At 41.8% G+C, this 21,552-nt stretch overlaps 1 protein-coding gene across 1 annotated transcript in view; it reads left to right on the forward strand.

The window, feature by feature from the left end:
- The first annotated feature begins 11,900 nt into the window (after positions 1-11,900).
- Positions 11,901-21,552, forward strand: part of LOC139458559 (cdc42-interacting protein 4 homolog) — a 29,121-nt gene continuing 19,469 nt past the window's right edge. Inside the window, exons 1-3 of the mRNA XM_071239986.1 lie at positions 11,901-11,962; positions 15,295-15,345; positions 20,922-21,033. Coding sequence (XP_071096087.1) covers positions 11,901-11,962; positions 15,295-15,345; positions 20,922-21,033 — 225 coding nt within the window. The remainder of the gene's footprint in view (positions 11,963-15,294; positions 15,346-20,921; positions 21,034-21,552) is intronic.

A 21,552-nucleotide genomic window follows, 5' to 3' on the forward strand; every position in this document is an offset into this window, starting at 1 on the left:
CGGGTAACGGGGGATGTTGCGAGCTCGTAACCTGCAAATAAATTACCCCATGGCCGGACAAACGATCCAGTACACACACGAGCTAGAATGTGTTACTTCACAACCCTAATGTGGCCACCAGCAATCTTATAGTAATCTCGCGGTATATCCGAACACTTATTAATAGAAAGGGTGTTTTCCAGACAATTCACCCCCGTCCGTAAATCCACTTTGGGGTACTTTGGGCTCATTTGGAAAAGTGCTCATGCCTCCAGCTTCGGTCTGCAGTGGCTCGGCACCGCTCACTTTGGCCCAGGCACGCCTTGAGTCGGGGCAAACCCCCTATTTACTAAGAACTCTGTTTTGAGGGAACTTCTTACCAATTGCATGAACCCCCATCTCAACTCTCACCCCTCAACCCTCGCCAATCCGATCGCTCCCTTTTCCCCGGCCGACTGATCGCTTTGCTCCCTTTCTCTTCTTCGGCCTCCATTACCCGGGCCTCGCTTTCGCCCCGCTTCCGCCCCGTTTTAACACGCTTCTTTCCCCGCTTTCCACTACAGTTTTTAAACGAGATTAACTCGTCTTGTGTCTTTTCTTCCATCTTTTCTTTCATTTCGTTACCTTTTGGGCCACAAAAATATCACTACAACCACTTTTTCATTTTTCTTTAGTCTGCTTCGTGTCATTTCACTTCTTGCACGTGCGTGGCGTATTTGTTTCTTGCTTTCCATTTCTCACAATGTATTTTACACACAGTCTTCAGGTTTAATACATCTCCTAAAATTAATGCATTATTCTACTTTATTTTTCAAATAAACATCGTACATGTAGTAGTTCCATTTTTTTCTACTTCATTCTGCTTTCCACTACAATTTTTAAACAAGATTAACTCGTCTTGTCTTGTCTTTTCTTCCATCTTTTCTTTCATTTCTTTACATTTTTGGCCAAAAAAAATCTACTTCTCTACTTCTAGTCATTTCACTTCTTGCACGTGCGGGACGTATTTGTTTCTTGCTTTCCATTTCTCACCATGTATTTTACACACAGTCTTCAGGTTTAATACATCTCCTAAAATTACTGCATTATTCTACTTTATTTTTCAAATAAACATCGTACATGTAGTAGTTCCATTTTTTCGACTTCTTTCCGCTTTTCACACAAATCAACCAAATGACCCAACCGACAGCACCGGCTACACCCGGAGCATCTTGGCATTGCACCGACCGCCAAAAAACGCAGTTTAAGTCAGCCGGCACCAAGCCGCACGGAAGTAAGCGGCTGAGCTAAGAGAGCATCTGGGCTTTGCACCGACCGCCAAAAAACGCAGTTTAGACAGCCGGCACCAAGCCACCCGGAAGGAAGCGGCAAAGCACCAATCACAAGCGAGAACACGTCATTTCCTCCATCGGCAAGCTCGCCATGGCGGACCACGTTTCTTGTATTCTGGATGGCTGGCATCACCCCGCCCGAGCTCGCGAGCTGGCGAGCTCGGTCTTGTCGCGTCTGCATCGGTGGAGGGGACGATCTGAAGGTAAGTTCATTCATATATTTCACTCCACGTCTCTTTCGTTCCCAAACAGATCGGCAATTCCAAATGTTCCAAACCCTGTCCACCCTTGGCCATTTCATTTCAACGTCTTCTTTCACCACACAAAATGTCACCTGTTTTTGCCGCTCTCTGGTGCACGTTGCAAGTGTTATCGTGGCCAAGGAGCAGGCAGCGTGCTTCCTGTATTCTTGTACGTGTGATAAATTGCCTACCTTCAAAACCGACAAAAGAACGGCACTTTATTCACTGATTTTTTGTCTTTTTTCCATTGCTCCTGTACAGGCCTGCCGAACCGAACCGATGTCACGCGACCCCGGCCCTCTCCCCCCGGCTCTCCCTCCCAATCCTGTCATGCTGCATAAAATGCAAAGGAAAAAGTTAATTGTATCATCCATTATTCTTGCTCCTTAAACACATGCTATTTTTTTCGTCTAAAAACCTAACCAAAAAGTCAATAACATTCTTCACATTAGTCTCTTTTTGTTACCACTTCATCGTAACCATGGTAACAGTTCTGTAATTATTCCAGTACCGGAAAAGTCACATTTGTTGAAACCTTAATCACTTGTGTTCATTGTGTTGGGCATTGTTGCAGATCCTCACCAACATGGCTCGGTGGCTGCCGACACAGTCTCCTGATACAACTTACCACAGCCCCTGACAGTTTCATCTTTATTGAACATTGTGAAAGGTGGGTCATTTTATTCCTTGGTCTCATTGTTCTCAACAATATTTGTCATGTGCTGTACCGTATTTGCGGTCATTTGGGTTGGGTACCCCTTTCCGATCAAGCGACCCTTTACGATCATTAGGGTTGGGTACCCCTTTCCGATCAAACTCCCCTTTACGATCATTAGGGTTGGGTACCCCTTTCCGATCAAACACCCCTTTACGATCCTTAGGGTTGGGTACCCCTCTCCGATCAAGCACCCCTTTACGATCCTTAGGGTTAGTTATGTTGAAGGGCATGGGTTAGCTATCTCTTGTACTTGATCCAAAGTAATTTAGGGAAAATCTGTACCATTTTTATCAAGGGTTGGGTACCCCTTTCCGATCAAACTCCCCTTTACGATCATTAGGGTTGGGTACCCCTTTCCGATCAAGCAGCCCCTTTACGATCATTAGGGTTGGGTGCCCCTTTCCGATCAAACACCCCTTTACGATCATTAGGGTTGGGTATCCCTTTCCGATCAAACACCCCTTTACGATCCTTAGGGTTAGTTATGTGGAAGGGCATGGGTTAGCTATCTCTTGTACTTGATCCAAAGTAATTTATGTAAAATCTGTACCATTTTTATCAAGGGTTGGTACCCCTTTCCGATCAAGCACCCTTTTCCGATCATTGGGGTTGGGTACCCCTTTCCGATCAAGCACCCCTTTCCGATCCTTAGGGTTGGGTACCCCTTTCCGATCAAGCACCCCTTTACCATCATTAGGGTTGGGTGCCCCTTTCCGATCAAACACCCCTTTACGATCATTAGGGTTGGGTACCCCTTTCCGATCAAACACCCCTTTACGATCATTAGGGTTGGGTACCCCTTTCCGATCAAACACCCCTTTACGATCGTTAGGGTTGGGTACCCCTTTACGATCAAGCACCCCTTTACGATCATTAGGGTATGGTATCCCTTTCCGATCAAACACCCCTTTACGATCCTTAGGGTTAGTTATGTGGAAGGGCATGGGTTAGCTATCTCTTTTACTTGATCCGAAGTAATTTAGGGAAAATCTATACCATTTTTATCAAGGGTTGGGTACCCCTATCCGATCAAACGTCCCTTTACGATCCTTAGGGTTGGGTACCCCTTTCCGATCAACCACCCCTTTACCATCATTAGGGTTGGATACCCCTTTCTGATCGAGCACCCCTTTAACATCATTAGGGTTGGGTGCCCCTTTCCGATCAAGCATCCCTTTACCATCATTAGGGTTGGGTACCCCTTTCCGATCAAACACCCCTTTACGATCCTTAGGGTTAGGTACCCCTCTCCGATCAAGCACCCCTTTACGATCCTTAGGGTTAGTTTTGTGGAAGGGCATGGGTTAGCTATCTCTTGTACTTGATCCAAAGTAATTTATGTAAAATCTGTACCATTTTTATCAAGGGTTGGTACCCCTTTCCGATCAAGCACCCTTTTCCGATCATTAGGGTTGGGTACCCCTTTCCGATCAAGCACCCCTTTCCGATCCTTAGGGTTGGGTACCCCTTTCCGATCAAGCACCCCTTTACCATCATTAGGGTTGGGTGCCCCTTTCCGATCAAACACCCCTTTACGATCATTAGGGTTGGGTACCCCTTTCCGATCAAACACCCCTTTACGATCATTAGGGTTGGGTATCCCTTTCCGATCAAACACCCCTTTACGATCCTTAGGGTTAGTTATGTGGAAGGGCATGGGTTAGCTATCTCTTTTACTTGATCCAAAGTAATTTAGGGAAAATCTATACCATTTGTATCAAGGGTTGGGTACCCCTTTCTGATCAAGCAGCCCTTTACGATCATAAGGGTTGGGTACCCCTTTCCGATCAAGCGACCCTTTACGATCATTAGGGTTGGGTACCCCTTTCCGATCTAACATCCCTTTACGATCATTAGGGTTGGGTACCCCTTTCCGATCAACCACCCCTTTACGATCCTTAGGGTTAGTTATGTGGAAGAGCATGGGTTAGCTATCTCTTGTACTTGATCCAAAGTAATTTAGGGAAAATCTATACCATTTTTATCAAGGGTTGGGTACCCCTTTCCAGTCAAGCACCCCTTTACCATCATTAGGGTTGGGTACCCCTTTCTGATCAAGCATCCCTTTACGATCCTTAGGGTTGGGTACCCCTTTCCGATCAAACACCCCTTTACCATCATTAGGGTTGGATACCCCTTTCCGATCAAACACACCTTTACCATCATTAGGGTTGGGTACCCCTTTCCGATCAAACACCCCTTTACGATCATTAGGGTTAGTTATGTGGAAGGGCATGGGTTAGCTATCTCTTGTACTTGATTCAAAGTAATTTAGGGAAAATCTATACCATTTTTATCAAGTTTCAAGCACCGCTTGATCTCTGACAACATGTGTAACTTGTGGATGGTTTCAATAAGCACCCCACTTTGTCAATTCGCCAAGCACCCAGGGTGCTTACTACGGCTTCATTTTCAAGAGAAATCTACATTTGCCATGGTTTTGTAGACTTGCTTGGGAGCTTTCCGATATTTCTTCTTCAGTGTCTGTATGAGAGACGATTGCTGTTGTTCCTCACACAGTATAACACCATCATCCTAAGTGTTTCAGCACTACATGTCCATATACCATATACCATGTCCATATACCATGTCCCAGACTTGATTATTTACTGCTGTGGTGATGCTGGAATATTGCTGCAACTTTCATTCACTCATACACATGCTTATAAGACTGGGAGAGTAGAAGGTCCAGGGTTCAATCCCCTGGTGGCCGTGTCATTCCAAAAGATTGTCAAGGATGGTACTTGTTGTTAGGGTGAGGGTTGAGCGACATTTTAAAGTTTAAGCCACATTTACATCCTTGTTTGATTAAATTATCTTCTGAAAACATTTGAACAGGAACAAAAAAATAATGGGATTTTTACAAGAGAGGTGCATAATTTCAGAAACAGGAAACTTGAATTGTGTTTTGAAATAGTGGAGGACCGGCTGTTGTGGCAGTTGGGCTGTGTTAGTGTGGCATTTACTCTGAAGACCAGTCAGCCCAGGATCTTTTGTTTTAGAATTATTGAATATACCGTAGTACACTTTCTTAACATTCCAATCAGATTGTTATCTTTGACACTGTTCAAAACGGGGTTCTGGGGTCCAAAAGGGATGATCCTATGTTATTTGAATCAAAGGGCCAGCAGATTTTATTATTTTGACAATTGAGTTTTAATGAGGGCCCTTCCTCTTTAAGGCTTAATTTCAAACACCGTTCAATCTTCTGGTTTCTTTTGTATATTTTGTTTCGATTCATTTATTAATCATTTGCATCAGATTTAAAAAAAAAAAAAATGTTTGTTTTTTTACAAAACACAGTTGAAGTGTTCTGTTTGCTTGTTTGGTAGTAAGTAATTAGAGCTGTCTGTGTCCTTGAAAGACTATAGCTGTGAGATAAAGGACTATAGCTGTGAGATTATGCAGACCATGGAGTGAACCCACATTCACTCAACCATGCATTCAGATACTGCTTTATTGAACAGGCGATACAATCACACATGTTGACAAACCATTGAAAAAGTTAAGGTCATATCAATATTAACTATCATTGTAAATCAACAGGCTGCATTCAACTGCCAAGTGCTATTTAGCTGTACGTGTGTGTCACACAATTGGTTTCTATACCCCTTACTTCCTGGTTCGCCATGCTGACAGGTAGCCAGGTGCACACATAGATTACTTATGTTGGTATCAGGGGGGTGTTGTAGGACATGGATAGGGCACATTTTATGGTGCACTTTAGAGTCTTGACAAGTGTTGGGAGCTCTGGAAAGTAGCTGTGCTCAATGTTGAGCTTCATAATACTTATGGGCCAATTTGTTGTTAGATTTTGTTTAATGCTCCACTCAGCAATATTCCAGCTATATGATGGAAGTCTGTAAATAATTGAGTCCCATGATTGACATCATGAGCATTGATCCATGTAATTGGGATGCGATGACATGCATTCAACAAAGTCCAGCTGATCCATTTAGTTACCTTTTAGGACAAGCATAAGTGGCTGGTGACCTATATTCTTACCTGGAATCCCTGTAACCCTTTACCTGTGAAAAAGAAGGATATGTTTTGGGAGAACAGTGACCTTCCACTTCTGAACAGCATGGGTCCAAGGTGTATTGTTTTCACAGATATTTGTGATTCAGGTTCATTGACCTCGGAATTAATACCGTTTTTGTCTATTTTTGAAAAGTATGTAACACTTGTGTTGGAGAGTGTGGATACTAGGTCCATGTATTCACAGGTCAGTTGACCACTGGTTATTCAAATCAAACTGCAGCACTGAGGGACCAATATTTCTCAGAAATTGAATCATTTGGGTTTTTTCATGGGTTATTGAAAATATATTACTAATAAAATCTTAGAACACACTTCATTGTGATACCATGAATATAGAACATAGTGACAAATTTAGCTTCTTAATTCATTGTTGAGTGCTGAGTATGAATAATTGATTTCTCAAGTCAGTGACATGAATATTTGACACTCTGTAGCAGTTGCACTCTGGCTGCTGGAAAGGGTTGTGAGTGAGAGGCCTATTACTAGTATTAGTGAGCATCAATCATTGATGTTCTTGCTGGAGTCTGACAGATGGCCGTGTACTATTTCCTTCATTAAAGAGAGTCCGTCCAGACTGGCAGAGGTCTTGCTACATGTGTTGTTTATTATCAACATGGTGTATGCTGACAGTCAATAAACTCATTCGTCTACACTGAAGTTGAAAAGGATGTAGATGGAGAAAATATTTGATGTAAATTCACTTTGGTATCTTTGACTAAAAAGGATATAAGGTACTGTTTTTTCAAAGTCTAAAGAAAAAAGATTTGAAAGAGAAAGATTGTTTTGTGTTCCACTCCCAGCACAAGACTTCTCATGACACTGTTTGAAATAGGCGACCCTTCCCAGACTGATAAAACCAACCTCCTGAAACAATTTGTGAACCCTCCAAAAGAATGCATGAATGGTCAAGTCTTGTTGCCAGGACTGTATTTCACTTGTTTAAGCTGAGACCACCATGAGGCCCAAATTTGATAAGATAAGACCCATGAAGATCTTCAGCAACCAATACTTGCTGTAAAAGGCAACTATGCTTGTCGTAAGAGGCGACTAACAGGATCGGGTGGTCAGGCTTGCTGACTTGGTTGATGCATGTCATCGATCCCAATTGCGTGAATCGATGCTCATGATGTCAATCACTGGATAGTCTGGTCCAGACTCAATTATTTACAGACCGCCATCATATAGCTGGAATATTGCTGAGTGATAAGATAAATTCATGCATCTATGGTGTGTATATATATATACCATGTTCTCATCTCTGTACCATACAAATGCACCATTTTGGTACCAGGTCCCAAGTGGGTGTTTTTCTACAAAGAATTCTATTCTATGATCAATACAGTATCAACACTTAGTATACGCTGCCATGATATACTGTAATGATAATGTACATTATGTATATCTACCTCTCATGTTGATAGTTATATTTATGTCCATATGTAGATAGTTAGTACCCTGCCCTACGAGGGTGTTCTGTACGATAAACATTCTTGATTCTTCTTCTTGATATATACAAGCTTGCTTAGTATTAGTTGGTTCAGTTGCTCTGTAAGTCGCCATGTAACATGTTTAATGCCTGTGATTAGAGACTTGGAATGAGTTGTATCTGGCTTTTCAAAGAAAGTAATGTTGTTCCATGTGGAAGAGAGAATGGAGGTTGGTGCTTCGATCGCTGGCCATGTCATACCAAACGATGTTATAAATGGTACTTGTGCCTAGCGCTCGGCATTGAATGGGATAAAACAAAGATTACTGTGTCTGAATGCGGTATCTCAGTGGGCTAGCGCTGTAAAACTGGCATAAGTCTGAACTAGTACAAGGAGACACGCATGCATGCACAAACACACTGGCGCGCACGCACACACACACTGACAAACACACACACACACACACACACACACACACACACACACACACACACACACACACACACACACACACACTGACAAACACTCACACACAATATGTTGCATAAGTGCAATAATATTTTGTGTGATATTAAACATCATTTCACCTCACCTCACCTCACCTCACCTCACCTCACCTCACCTCACCTCACCTCAACCTTATGAAAGGTGAGATGGCTCACTTGCAGCAACAGATGGGGTGGAGATGATTGCCGTTAGGAACGATGTTGTGAAACACAAGCTGTGTTTGCTTCCCCATGTGGGGGGATAAAGGAGGTACCTCTACACAGCTAAATGCATGTAGGGGAGGGGTGTGTGTACACAGGCTGTCTGGTGCAGTCTGGGATATGGATTAGCACTACTGCCTGACGAGCCCAAATGCTGATTAGTAGGTTTGACTTTCCATTGAATCAGTGTAATGCTCTTGTGGCGTGCTTGACAAAAAGTGTTAAGATTACCTTGATGGTGTGTGGACTGAAGGTCAGGGAAACAGTGAAGGTTGCTGCTTGGGTCATGATCATTTTTGAATCTGATGACTTCTAAATCTTTTGTTTTAGAATTATGACAAGGCCTAGTCTGTCTGACAGTCCGGAACCATTGTATTGTCCCTTCCACTCAGTCCTTCTGTGATGTTATACCCTAAATGAAGCAAGTCTAGATTTTCCACAGGTTCAAGAACTACTGTGGGTTTCCTTTTCAATTTAAATGTAGTTTCTATCAAACTGATATATTTTCACAGGGTTAGAAATTGGCACTAGTCCTGTAGTTCTTGCCAAACTGCCAAATAGTTAAGGTATCATAAGGACTAGTAGAAATATGCCATTTTTATGTGTTTTGCTATTTGTTATCATTATAAGGACTAGTGGACTAATAATGTTAGTGTCTACCACTGTTTTCAGAGACTAAGCTTTAGTCTAACAAGGACCCCGAAGACCTCACAAACTGTTGTGAGAGGCACTTACGATACTAGTGATAGATTATCATCAGTATTCTAAAAGTCAGGGTGCCCTTTTCCATGTTGTCAAAACCCAAATGTTCAAGATTCCTGAATAAGGGATCCCCAGATAAATGCACTATAACAGAAACCTTCAAGCACCCCAGAGACCACTTTAATTTTCTGTCGTAAAAACATCTGAGCATCTAGATCAGGTGTAACATTTGATTTCAGAAGGATTATTAGGGACAGTGTGGCAGTTCATTGTGATTATAACATTGATAATTTATATCACAACAGACAGAGTAACATCTTCCTTGTATTGCAGGGTTAGACCTTATGACAAATTGTAAGGACTAGCAGCTATGCCCCCAAAACTAATTACATTAAACTAAGGACGTTGGATTTTTACCCAAGCATTAGGTGGCTTTTTCTTACAAAGATGTGTTAAGTATATACGATTCTGCATGCGTCTCAATCAAGCTACTCTGGAATTATTTTTCCTAAAGCAAGTCCAGTTGTAATTCAGTTCATGTAAGTTTGGCACCAGCTTTGAACGTGGTTTATCTGGATGCCTGCCATTGTCATGAAAAAAACAACAACAGTTAATTCAATTAGGAATTTGTAATCAAAGCACCAAAGACATCTTTGTTGTTATTGCTTTAGAATATTCCAAATCTTGCACAGCCAGGTATGAAAAATTGATCTCTTATTAAATGTGACTGTTTTAATGTTCAGATTTATTTGAACATTCCAAGTTTTGTAAAGCCAGGTATGAAAAAGTTATCTCTTATTAATGCGACTGTTTTAATGTTCAGGTTTATATTGTCTATTTCTGTGTTGGGTAATCCATTGTGAAATGTGGATTATTTTTATCAGTTCCTAATCTTCACACAGAATAAATGATGATGTTCCAGCTTCTATCCAGACAGATGTGTGCAGCTCAAATGAAAGAATTGACACAGTCCAAGCATCCATCTTCAAATAGCCAAAGACGTACTGTCTGTAGCACCAAGACATAAAGACACATATCCCTTGTCCATTAGTTGCACCTCTTAACACATGCTAAAATGAAGCCCTCCTGTCGAAAATGACAGATCATCAGTTTACAAATATACAAATTAAACACGAAAGGAGATTTGCAAATGTGAGCAAAGACGAATACAAGCTACGGTAATCTTGCTACAGAGGAAGGGAATCCTTTAAGCTTGAAGTCCCTGAAGAAGAGCCCTCTTATCAACACACGTCTCTGCAGAAAGCCTGGTGCGCACAGGTGTTTTTGTTAGGACGCCATGAACTCTCTCATCCAAACAATACTAGTCTGTTGTCACTGGCTTGCTGGTCTGCCAGTAGACTTAACTTTTCCTCAGATCTTTTCTTGAAATTGTGTGTGAAAATGCTTCATATCATACAGACATGTCACAAATATCAGATTTTTTTGCTGAACTGACAATTTTGGAAAGAGAGTTTACATTCATTATCATGGCTATTTAGTCTAATATATTTGTGTTTTTAGAATAATTTCCCCGAATATAAAACCTCTATTACATCATCGCCATAAGTGCTCTTATTGAAGTTTTTCAACAGAAGCCCTCATCATTGATAACTATCCATAAATAGTTGTGCAATTAATAGTATCTTGCTGCCCATGACTCCTGTGCAACAATCTGCTGACTAGATGCAGATAATTAAGTAGGTTTTTAAAATTAAAAGACGTAATAATGTGTTTATGTTGATAGGTCACACTTTTAGAGTAACATTTGATTGGCGGGGTGCAGGTTTTACTGAGCTGATAAGGAATAATCATGCCCTTTAGTACTGCATGGATAAGTGCATGGAAAAAGACATGGAAGCAATCTGTGCAATAACTTTTGAGCTAGTGGCCCGAACTAGCATAAAGCACCATATTCAGATTTAGTGTTACTTTATGAACTATTACTAGTTGAGCTTACTAGACCTAATAGGTTAATGTCGCACATCGTGGGTCATATTTCTCGTTGTGACCGCCTCCATGGTCTAGTGGTATTAAGGGGATAAAACAAGGTGCTGGTTGTAAGCTATTGCTCCCTTGGGGATTCCGGGTTGGAATAGAACCTGTGCTGGCTGAAAGCTATTACCCCCTTGGGGATTCCGGGTTGGAATAGAACCTGTGCTGGTTGTAAGCTATTGCTCCCTTGGGGATTCCGGGTTAGAATAGAACCTGTGCTGGCTGAAAGCTATTACCCCCTTGGGGATTCCGGGTTAGACTAGGATCTGTTCTAGTCGTATTTGGTAATTATTTACAGGCCACCATCAAATAGCTGGTATATTTCCGGGTGGGCATTCAACACAGAAACATGATCATGGTGGCATATGAATACACATTGTCAAAGTATACTTGTTCCCCACTGATGAAGTGTAGTTGTGTTTAAATAAATACACACTGTCATAGTCAGAGTCCCACTGCTATGGCATTGCCGTGGAAAATAAATACAATTGCTTTTTTATAAACAGACGAACAGCATCTCTTCATCCTCCCAATGGCAGTGTGCTGACGATGGACCACTTCTACACATTGGTCCAATATTTGAACAGCGGTTGGCCATCATGAGGTTTACCTTTCCCCACTCTGGTGCCATATGTCAACTTTTCCATTTGACATAACTTTGAAAAAGCCATTGCCGCCCTTCCTGTCGTACTTTTCTAATTTTTATTCTAAACAAGACTGAGATTTGAGTGAAAATGTTGTGTGTGTGTAATCTTGGACCGATGTCGGCTCAACCCAGCTTTGGGGGACCGGAGCAGCTGGTTTGGATGTACATCGCTGCAGGGTAGCCGAGCTTCTAAACCCGCTCAAGAACCATCTACCATATGCAAGATTTGTAATTAAAATCAGTTGTGTATCTTTGCTGTTTGGACCCACCCAATACAGCCAAAACACCTTTGTTCAACATGGAGAATGTGTCCTGGAGTTACGATGTTTTACACAACAAACATGACTGTCCTTGGACAAAGATATTTGGGTTGAAGCATCAAGTGTGACCACAGGCTCCTTGCATGACTGACCTGGTGATGGGTTGGTTAGCTTGTGCCTGGGGTCATAAGTCATGATTCACATCATCGCCTAGCCTTGCTCCATGGCTGTGCTGAATGACAAGTCCATGGGTGTATAGTTATTATATCCTTATAGGCAAGTCTTGATGAGCGGATAGTACATCAATGAGCAAGTCTCTTATAGGGACAACTTGTTCTTATTATTTATATAATCTAGAAATTATGATTTCTGAAAGTTATTTCCTCCAAGACTTGCGCAAGTCTAATTACTGCTGTCACAGCACAAATATAGCCTTCTCATCAACTCTGGACATATTTTCTCAAGTTGTTTTCATGCTTATTATTCACACATTTTTTCTGAAGAGTTCTGGCTGAAAATATGTTTGATAGATAGTTCTGAATAGAAGAAGAAAGAAGAACATTTTCTGAACTAAGTGCCCACTCAGAACAATGCAAACATTACAGTACTAATTTGGCACATATAATAACATGATATACAATTTGAAACAGGTTTAAACTCAACTCAACTCACCTCACCTCACCTCACCTCACCTCACCTCACCTCACCTCACCTCACCTCACCTCACCTCACCTCACCTCACCTCACCCTATGTTCAATACATGGTAACTTCAGGTCTTTCTCCCAGAATTACCAACCCACCATGGTAGGCTGACATATTGTCAAGTGAGATCGAACAACACACTGTCCGTTATTGTATGACTCTATTGTAATACTTGACCAATACTTCACAGCCTTGTGAATCAACACTACCTGATGGACAGATCAGAAGCATGTTAGCACTGTGGATTATTTTTATATTCCCAGAGGGATACAGCTTTTGTTTTAGCATAATCAACATTGTTAAAGGAGGCCAAGACAAATATGGGTGACCAAGTCAAACACCTTGCCATACATCTAGTATGGCCACTGGGGGTCCGAGTGAAAGTGGTCGTAATGGCGGAGCATCCTGACTATGTGTGGCCTTCAGCCAATACAATATGGCTGGTTGCACCATGCTGAAGCCGATGGGCTCTGGAAATTTGGTACACCTCGCAGGAACACACTCCATTGTCTGGCCACTATTGGAATGTAGTCCACACCTGCAATTGTATTCAGCCAGATGATATTCATTCTCTGTTGTCCTTGCTTCTTAGCCAGGCATCTCCAGAATGGAGTGGAAGTATTTGGTGGCCATTGGCTGAACAATCGAAAAGGAAAAGAAATTGTAGATTAATAGAATTAATTTGTAATTTTGTACCGATTTAGAAATGCCTGAGGAGTTTGCATGTTCAGAAGAGGGGAATTTGAGAGTCACTTGATGCCATCATATTGATTTTGTTGCAAAGTCATTCTTTGAAATAATTAATTGAAAATTTTGGTCCTTGTACCTTATTTCTGAAGGCTATTTCATATTGATGCATTTCGATAGTCGTCTGATTTGTGTGATTCCAACAGTCATCAATGCTGTTGGAGCCAGAAGAAATACAATTAGAATGTTCCAGAGGTACATATTTTTTGTTGATAAGAATACAGAGTTACCCCGGATTACAATGGGTTTCATTGGATTACCTCAGGAAAGATTCGCTACAAGAGGTGGGATAGCCAACCCTAACTCACAACTAACCCTAATGGTCATCAATGGTATTAACCAGAACACGATAAAGGGGTTAGCTAGCATCGTGGTTTCAGTGAAACCCTTGAAGATCCGGGGTAGAACAGATCTTCAGCAACCAATGCTTGTCGTAAAAGGTGACTATGCTTGTCATAAGAGGTGACTAACAGGATTGGGTGGTCAGGCTTGCTGACTTTGTTGATGCATGTCATGGATCCCAATTGCGGGGAGCAATGCTCACTCACTCACTCCAGCTTGTTAAAATACAGGCCATTTATTGATAAGGGCAGTCTTTTGATTTTGGAAACCCTTCCGATGCAGGTGACAATTACTACACTCTGTGATCTCTGTGTGGACTGACACACTACTCAATCAGGTACTACTCCTGGGTATTTGATAGGCTGTGGGAGAGCCCTGCAGGGGTAGGTGTGTTTGATGTAGGTGCAAGCCGTCATGGCGAGGTGACAGCGTGTACTCCCACTGATTGATTAATGGTGTCCTCGTCACTGCACACCATCTTGAAGCTGGTCAATTCAACTATTAGCTGACCAACTCACTCATTTTCCGATCTCATTCTTGAACAATAATAACTTTGTATAGCCATTTATAGCACTAATCATTGGTTAAGTATATTTTTACTATTGAACCATGCCATTTCAGGAGTGGCCAAGTGCATATTCCTTTCTGACTACTGGACTAGATTCATAGTGAAATTTTATTTTGTAATTGATATAATTTGTAACTTGTGAGCCCTGGGTTACAATGGGTCACGTTGAAGGCGATAACGGCATCGGGTGGTCAAGCTGGAATATAGCTGGAATATTGATGAGTACGTTGTTAACAACACTTCACTTTGTGAAAGGGAGCCCTGCTTTTGTTCAATGTATTACCGAGTTGAGCACTGTCTCATCCTGTGTGTCTGACTCCTAGTTAAGCACACATCACATATTGACTCATTTCAGAAATTACAGTCATTATTCCTTGTACATACCCTTATGATGCTTTCACAACTAATTCAACAACAAATGTATTCAAAATCAGATTGGAACAAACACTTATCGATCTCTATAGTCTAAGACTGAGCTCACAATTTCACTATCCCCCAAAATATTCATGATCCCCCAACTCTTTTGGTTCAGTATATATACATGTATCCTGTATTGAGGCATGAGTGAGTGAGTTTGATTTTAGGCAGCTTTTAGCAATATTCCAGCAATATCACAGCGGGGGACACAAGAAATGAGCTTCACACATTGTACCCATGTCGGGAATCGAACCCGGGTCTTTAGCATGACGAGCAGACACTTTAACCACTAGGCTCCCCGACCACCCCTTATTGAAGCATGACATAATCATACTTGAATATAGTCGCAAACTGCCGTAGTGAAACCCAAATGTCTGCAGCCTTGATGTTCCTCAATATTGCTGTGAGTGTTATGACTTCAACTGAGACCACATTGATATAATCATGTAATTGTTGTCATTGTTTGTTTCAGAAAACTAGTGAAGAGTTATCAACCACGGAAGAAAGAAGAAGATGATTATGTGTAAGTATGACACGTGTGGAATTGTACTTTGTTCATGCCAGGAGCCATGCTCTGATGGTGGGCTCACATACATTACAATCATTGTACCCCTGTGTGACATGTATTACCTATCATAATCTGTGTAACAATCATCGTCTGTCAGCTGTCCGTTTTCCATTTCCAGAGCAGAACTCTTAAACTGTTGAATATTTCTTGCTATACTGATCAGTCTAGTGGTAAACGTCCTTCCTACACCACCTTGAACCGTCTGTTTGGTCAGATTATCAGCTCCATCACTGCCTGTCTCCATTTCAATGGTGCCCTGAATGTGGATTTTTAATTATTTATTATTTATTATATTATTATACTGAAAACGAGGGTAATAGCTTGTCATGAAGGAATATTTTTTTAGTTGTTTGAAATTATTTTAAAACCCATCCAGGACAGTCGGGCAGGTGACCCATCAGTGTTTCCTGCCCATCTTCAAAGTTACCTGCCCACACTCAGACATAATAAATAATGAAAAATCACCCCAAACAAAACATGAGACAAATAGTGTCTGGATTCAGTTGAAATAATGCAACCAATTACTGGAGAATCTACAAGGAGTCATAATAAAACTGAATACGAAAGTAGTCATATATTTATGTGCCAGAAAGTCAGGCAGGTGGAGGAAAATTTCATGCAGCCTGGCAAAAAGGTTACCAGCCACGTGCAGGCAGTTATTTCGGACACTGGTTGTTAGGAAGATAGTGTGGAACACTCAGCTGCCATGTCAAGACGACCATGAAGAGTAAATACTACACTGAAACATACAATGGAACTCGTTGTCATATCGAAAGGTTTCTGTCACCTTTATTCCTTTGAAGAATTCATTATGACTTTCCAGTTGAATGTCAATTCACAAGGGACAAAATCTAATGAAATCAGTATATGTCTTTTAGAGGTCTGGTGGGATGAAGTAAAGCCAATATTCTTGGAAGATTTATGGCCTAAAAGACTGCAGTTTTATCCATGGTTCCGTCTGTTCCAGTGTATTGATCGCAAGTTCAACAATTAGCCGAGTCAATCTCATGGCAGGAACAACACGATTTTAGACCTGATTGGGTTGCTTTATTAAAGAGTGGACATTTTATAGATGGTGCCAATAACCTGACAGATTTGAATATTCGTGCAGAAAAGTGTTGGTTTGTGGTTTGAGATATGGCTCTTGCATATGAGCGTTTCATATCGATAGAATGTAATCGTGACATGATACCCAATCGTATCAACACTATTTTCTGCTAGATATCGACACAATAATACTGTACGATCTGTTACCTTGACTTTATGTGAAAACCATGTTAGATCACGTCATAGAGATGGGGAAGAGAGAGACCACTTGAGATGCCAGGCGATGTTGCATCTTCTGCCTGAAGCTGACACATTGGGATATAACTGAAATGCTTTTTTAAGGGGGTGGCAAGCTGTTCAAACTTCGTTGAAACTAATCCTTTTGGATAAGAGTTACTAACCAATTATATACCCCTTATAAGCTTAAAAAAAAAAAATGTAATATAGACAGTAAAATGTGGACTTCAATGTAAATTTTCGTTCTTAGTAGGGTTGTGGTTCAAGCAGGATGCATAATATGCCGACTTCGGTATGCTTTTGAAGTTTAAATAGACAATCAAAAGCTATGGCATATTGATAGAGCATCAGTCTGGAAAGTGAAAGGTCAGTGCTTCGATTCCCAGGCCATGTCATAACAAAAGACATTAGAAGCGGGTACTCTGTTATCAAGCCTGACACTTGGCTTTTCACTGCACCTTTTTGAAACTAACACGTTTCTTTAAGGCATATTTATTAGACTTGCCAGTTCAGCTGCCTGACTTGAGTTTATCTGAATTTATACACTGATCCCACACTACACAACTCACCATGGCATTATCACTCTTCACTCTACACAACCCCACTACAGACCCCCCACACTTGGGGATAGACACGTCCTCTTGTCTGTTAGTCCATAGTCGTGAAAATCCATAGGGACTAACTAAGTTGTTTTCTACCATAATCTAGCAATTTTACATAACCACTATTCCGAAATAAGCTGTGGACTCGTTAGATTTGACCCATGGTGCCTACCCCTGACAACTACACAACTGCACCCAGCACAACCCACACCCACAGCACACCCATCTCGGGTTAGAATAGATCTTCAGCAACCCATGCTTGCTGTAAAAGGCGACTATGCTTGTCGTAAGAGGTGACTAACGGGATCAGGTGGTCAGCCTTGCTGACTTGATTGATGCATGTCATTGATCCCAATTGCATGGATCGATGCTCATGATATCAATCACTGGATTGTCTGGTCCAGACTCGATTATTTACAGACCGCTGTCATATACAGACTGTTGTCATACAACATTCCATGTCGGACCTACCTAACTCAACTCTGTTACCCCACATCACACCATCACACCACCACACCACCACACCATCACACCACCACACCATCACACCACCACACCACCACATCACCATCACCATGCTGTACGTGACAACCGACAGTGGCACCACTGAATCAGTATTTGTTATACTTGATGATAACACTGCCGACAACAATTTGCCAGCAGATGGGTTGCCACTTAGTCAGTATTGATGTTTACTTTATGGATTATTTAAATGCATTAATCAACTTTAAGATTGGCCATTAACACCTGGTGTTGATATGGAAGTCTTGTTGACTGATGCAGATACAGGAATTGTTCTGATGTACAGCTCGGTGTATTGGGTACAGCGGGTGTCAGATGTATGGCAGTATGTGAATCCGGTAATACTTAAACAGTCAGGATACTATCATGTAACAAAATATGAATCTGCTATGACAGACAATATCGATAAACTTTACAACTTCTGGTCAACATGTCATATGCTTTTCATGTAATTGTTGGAATGACCTACATCAAATAAAAATGTAAAGGGAAAAAAAAAAGGATAGAAAGAGGCCTGTCCCCAAGGTCACATGGTCATCTAGACCATGTTGAAAGTACAATAAAATAAAGAAAGGGGCATGTCATCTAGCCCATCTAGCCCAGTTGTCTAAGGCGCCGCAATTCGTTGCACGGAGTTGCATCCCTTGGGCATGCCAGAAAGCTATGATTGTGGGTTCGAATTCTGGTTTGCCCCAGTTATGTTTCTAGGTTTGTCAGCACCGAAGTGGTAAATGTCTAAGACCTGCATCACTTGGAGCTTTCCTCCCACATGAAGCTGACATGCCGTGATAAAACTGGAATACTGTTAAAAGCGGCGTTACGCCCAACTCACTCACTCACTCAAAGTACAATGATCTATAGAAAGGAGCGTGTCCCCAAGATCACATGGTTATGTGGCTGAGAATTTGACCTCATGGAGTGACCACAATTGGCTTACCTGTTACAATGTTGGTGTGTACTTTAAAAGTTGAAGATGGAAGAAAATGAGAAACAGTACTTGGTCATGAACATTCTTATTAAGTAACCCCTGTCGACCTACTTGTCTATCGGTCCCTAGCAACATGCAGTCAACAGTCATAAGGCCATTTCACTTTATTTTCTTGTTCACAGAACTGTTGTGATATACATCCTGGTGTGTTAGCAGCACTAGGTGTCAGATGTCAGTATTGCATGGCCCACTGCTGATCTCTGTAGGATAACCACAATCTCTCCATCACACAGGTGATCACAGAGCAAGCTTATTCTGTTCATTACCATATAGAATGCAGTCACAGGAATGGCAGCTCAGATAAGGAGGCACCCATGCAAAAAGTCATGTAAAGGGGTCGTGGCACTTAGATGACCAGTGGTCAGCTGTAATTGTGACCATAATGGTGAGAAGGGGGTGTGGCACTTGGATCACCAGTGGTCAGCTGTAATTGTGACCATAATGGTGAAAAGGGGGCGTGGCACTTGGATCCCAAGTGGTCAGCTGTAATTGTGACCATAATGGTGAAAAGGGGGTGTGGCACTTGGATCACCAGTGGTCAGCTGTAATTGTGACCATAATGGTGAAAAGGGGGTGTGGCACTTGGATCACCAGTGGTCTCTTGTAATTGTGACCGTAATGGTGAGAAGGGGGCGTGGCACTTAAATCACCAGTGGTCAGGTGTAATTGTGACCATAATGGTGAAAGGGGGTGTGACACTTGGATCCCCATTGGTCAGCTGTAATTGTGACCATAATAGTGAAAAGGGGGCGTGGCACACGACAAGCAAGTGGTCAGCCAAGAAAGGTGGTTGTGTTAGTGGTATGTGAAGGTTATAAATCAAATATGATTCATAATCTGTGTCATGTTAAAAACAGATAGATATCTATCCACAGTATTGTTGACATTGTAGTCACAATTGTGTTTGAAAATAAACAACATGGGTTGTAGTGAAAATGCAGCTAATATACAGAATAACCGTATTTATTGTACAATTGCTGAGGTAGATTTCCAAACAGATAAGGTATGCAGGTAAACTGCATCCTGCTGGTAATCAGAATAAACATTTTACACCTATTGTATAGTTCGGCTTTCCCATGTGAGTACAATGGTATATAAAAGGGGGCGTTTCCCCGAGGTCACATGGTCATCTGGCCCATGTAAAGTACAATGATATAAAGAAAGAGGCGACTCCCTGAGGTCCTGATTATCTGGCTGAGAATTTGACCTCATGGAGTGACCACAATCAGCTTACCTGTGACAGCCATGTGTGCTGCGGATTAGCACGTACCTTGCCTCATTATGTTACAATGTTGGTGTGTACTTTAAAAGTTGAAAATGGAGGACAATAAGAACAGTTGATGATGAATATTCTTATTAACCCCTGTTGACCTACTTATCTATTGGTCCCTTTCAACATGCAGTCAACATAAGGCCACACCACTTTATTTCCTTGTTTACAGACAAGCCTTCCCACAGTTTGTATCCTGCCTCTTACCATACTAGGGCTGGTGGGGTAGCCTAGTGGTTAGAGTGTTCATTTGTCATCCTGAAAGGTGGGGTGAAATGGGGTTTAACGTAGAGTCCAAGATGATTGCACTTATATCGCTGTGTGCGAGGGTGCACGTACACTTGTACTAGTCAGGACTAATGCAGATTTTATAGTGCTAGCCCACTGAGATACCATGCTGTAGTTTTAACATGAATACTCCACTCAGACGCAGTATACTGACTCCAAGCCAACTAGTCCTTGTTTTAGCCCCTTAATGCCAAGCACCAGGCAGGGTAACAACAAGTACCATCTTTTAACTTCTTTTGGTATGACGCGGCTGGGATTGAACCCCAGTCTTTCTGCTCTCCGGGCGTAGTTTCTACCACAAGACCTCGGAGGTGGTCCATCTTGAAAGGCCAAGACTGGGTTCCCCACATGCATGTTCAGTATGTGAAGCCTATTGCTGGTGTACCCTCCTGTGATATGGCTGGAATATTGCTAAAAGTAGTGTAGAACCCACCTCACTCATTCTCACCAAGAAGCTCTGAAAAGCCTTCAACTGGCCTGATATGCTTAAACAACCTTGAAGACAAGCCACGTAACACCCATATTATGTCTAGCTGCAGTCAACCAGAAACTGCTGACACAGGTTTTTGTGTTGAAGATACCTCCTCCTCCTCCCTGCCAGGGCAGATAGTCACCCGAAGCTCTGTGCCTTCTACATTATTACTCCAGGCTATGATAAGAAACAGCTGGTGAACCTGGCCTGGCATCCAGTACAGTCTCCACACCGGCGTAATCATAAAAAGCAATTTAATCCTGTTTATCTTGTGTAGTAGGCTGGTGATTAGGCAATGCTGGCTTCTTTCGTCCTCTTTGTTGATTGTTTTCATATGAAATAAAACACACGGGCTTTAGGTTTTGGTTTTGATAGATTGTGATGGTGTAATCAGACTAAGTGTGTGCGACACAAAGAAAATACATGATTGACAGAACATTACAGGAACATACAATGCTTTGTAACAGTGGCGCAGTGAAGGTTTGAGCTTTGGCCCTCAGTACCCTGTGTTGTATGAACTAATTTGGCATGCTTGCCGTAAAAGGCGACTATGCTTGTCGTAAGAGGCACCTATAAAGATCGGGTGGATTGATGCTCATGATTTCAATCACTGGATTGTCTGGTTCAGACTCAGTTATATACAGACCGCTGTCATATAGCTGGAATATTGCTGAGCGCGGTGTTAAAGAACTGACAAAAAGGACTAATTTGGAGATTGGGTGATCACAATGGCTGC

The sequence above is a fragment of the Haliotis cracherodii genome, unplaced genomic scaffold, assembly GCF_022045235.1.
Source record: "Haliotis cracherodii isolate W230 unplaced genomic scaffold, xgHalCrac1.p SCAF_13, whole genome shotgun sequence".
Lineage (NCBI taxonomy): Eukaryota > Metazoa > Mollusca > Gastropoda > Lepetellida > Haliotidae > Haliotis > Haliotis cracherodii.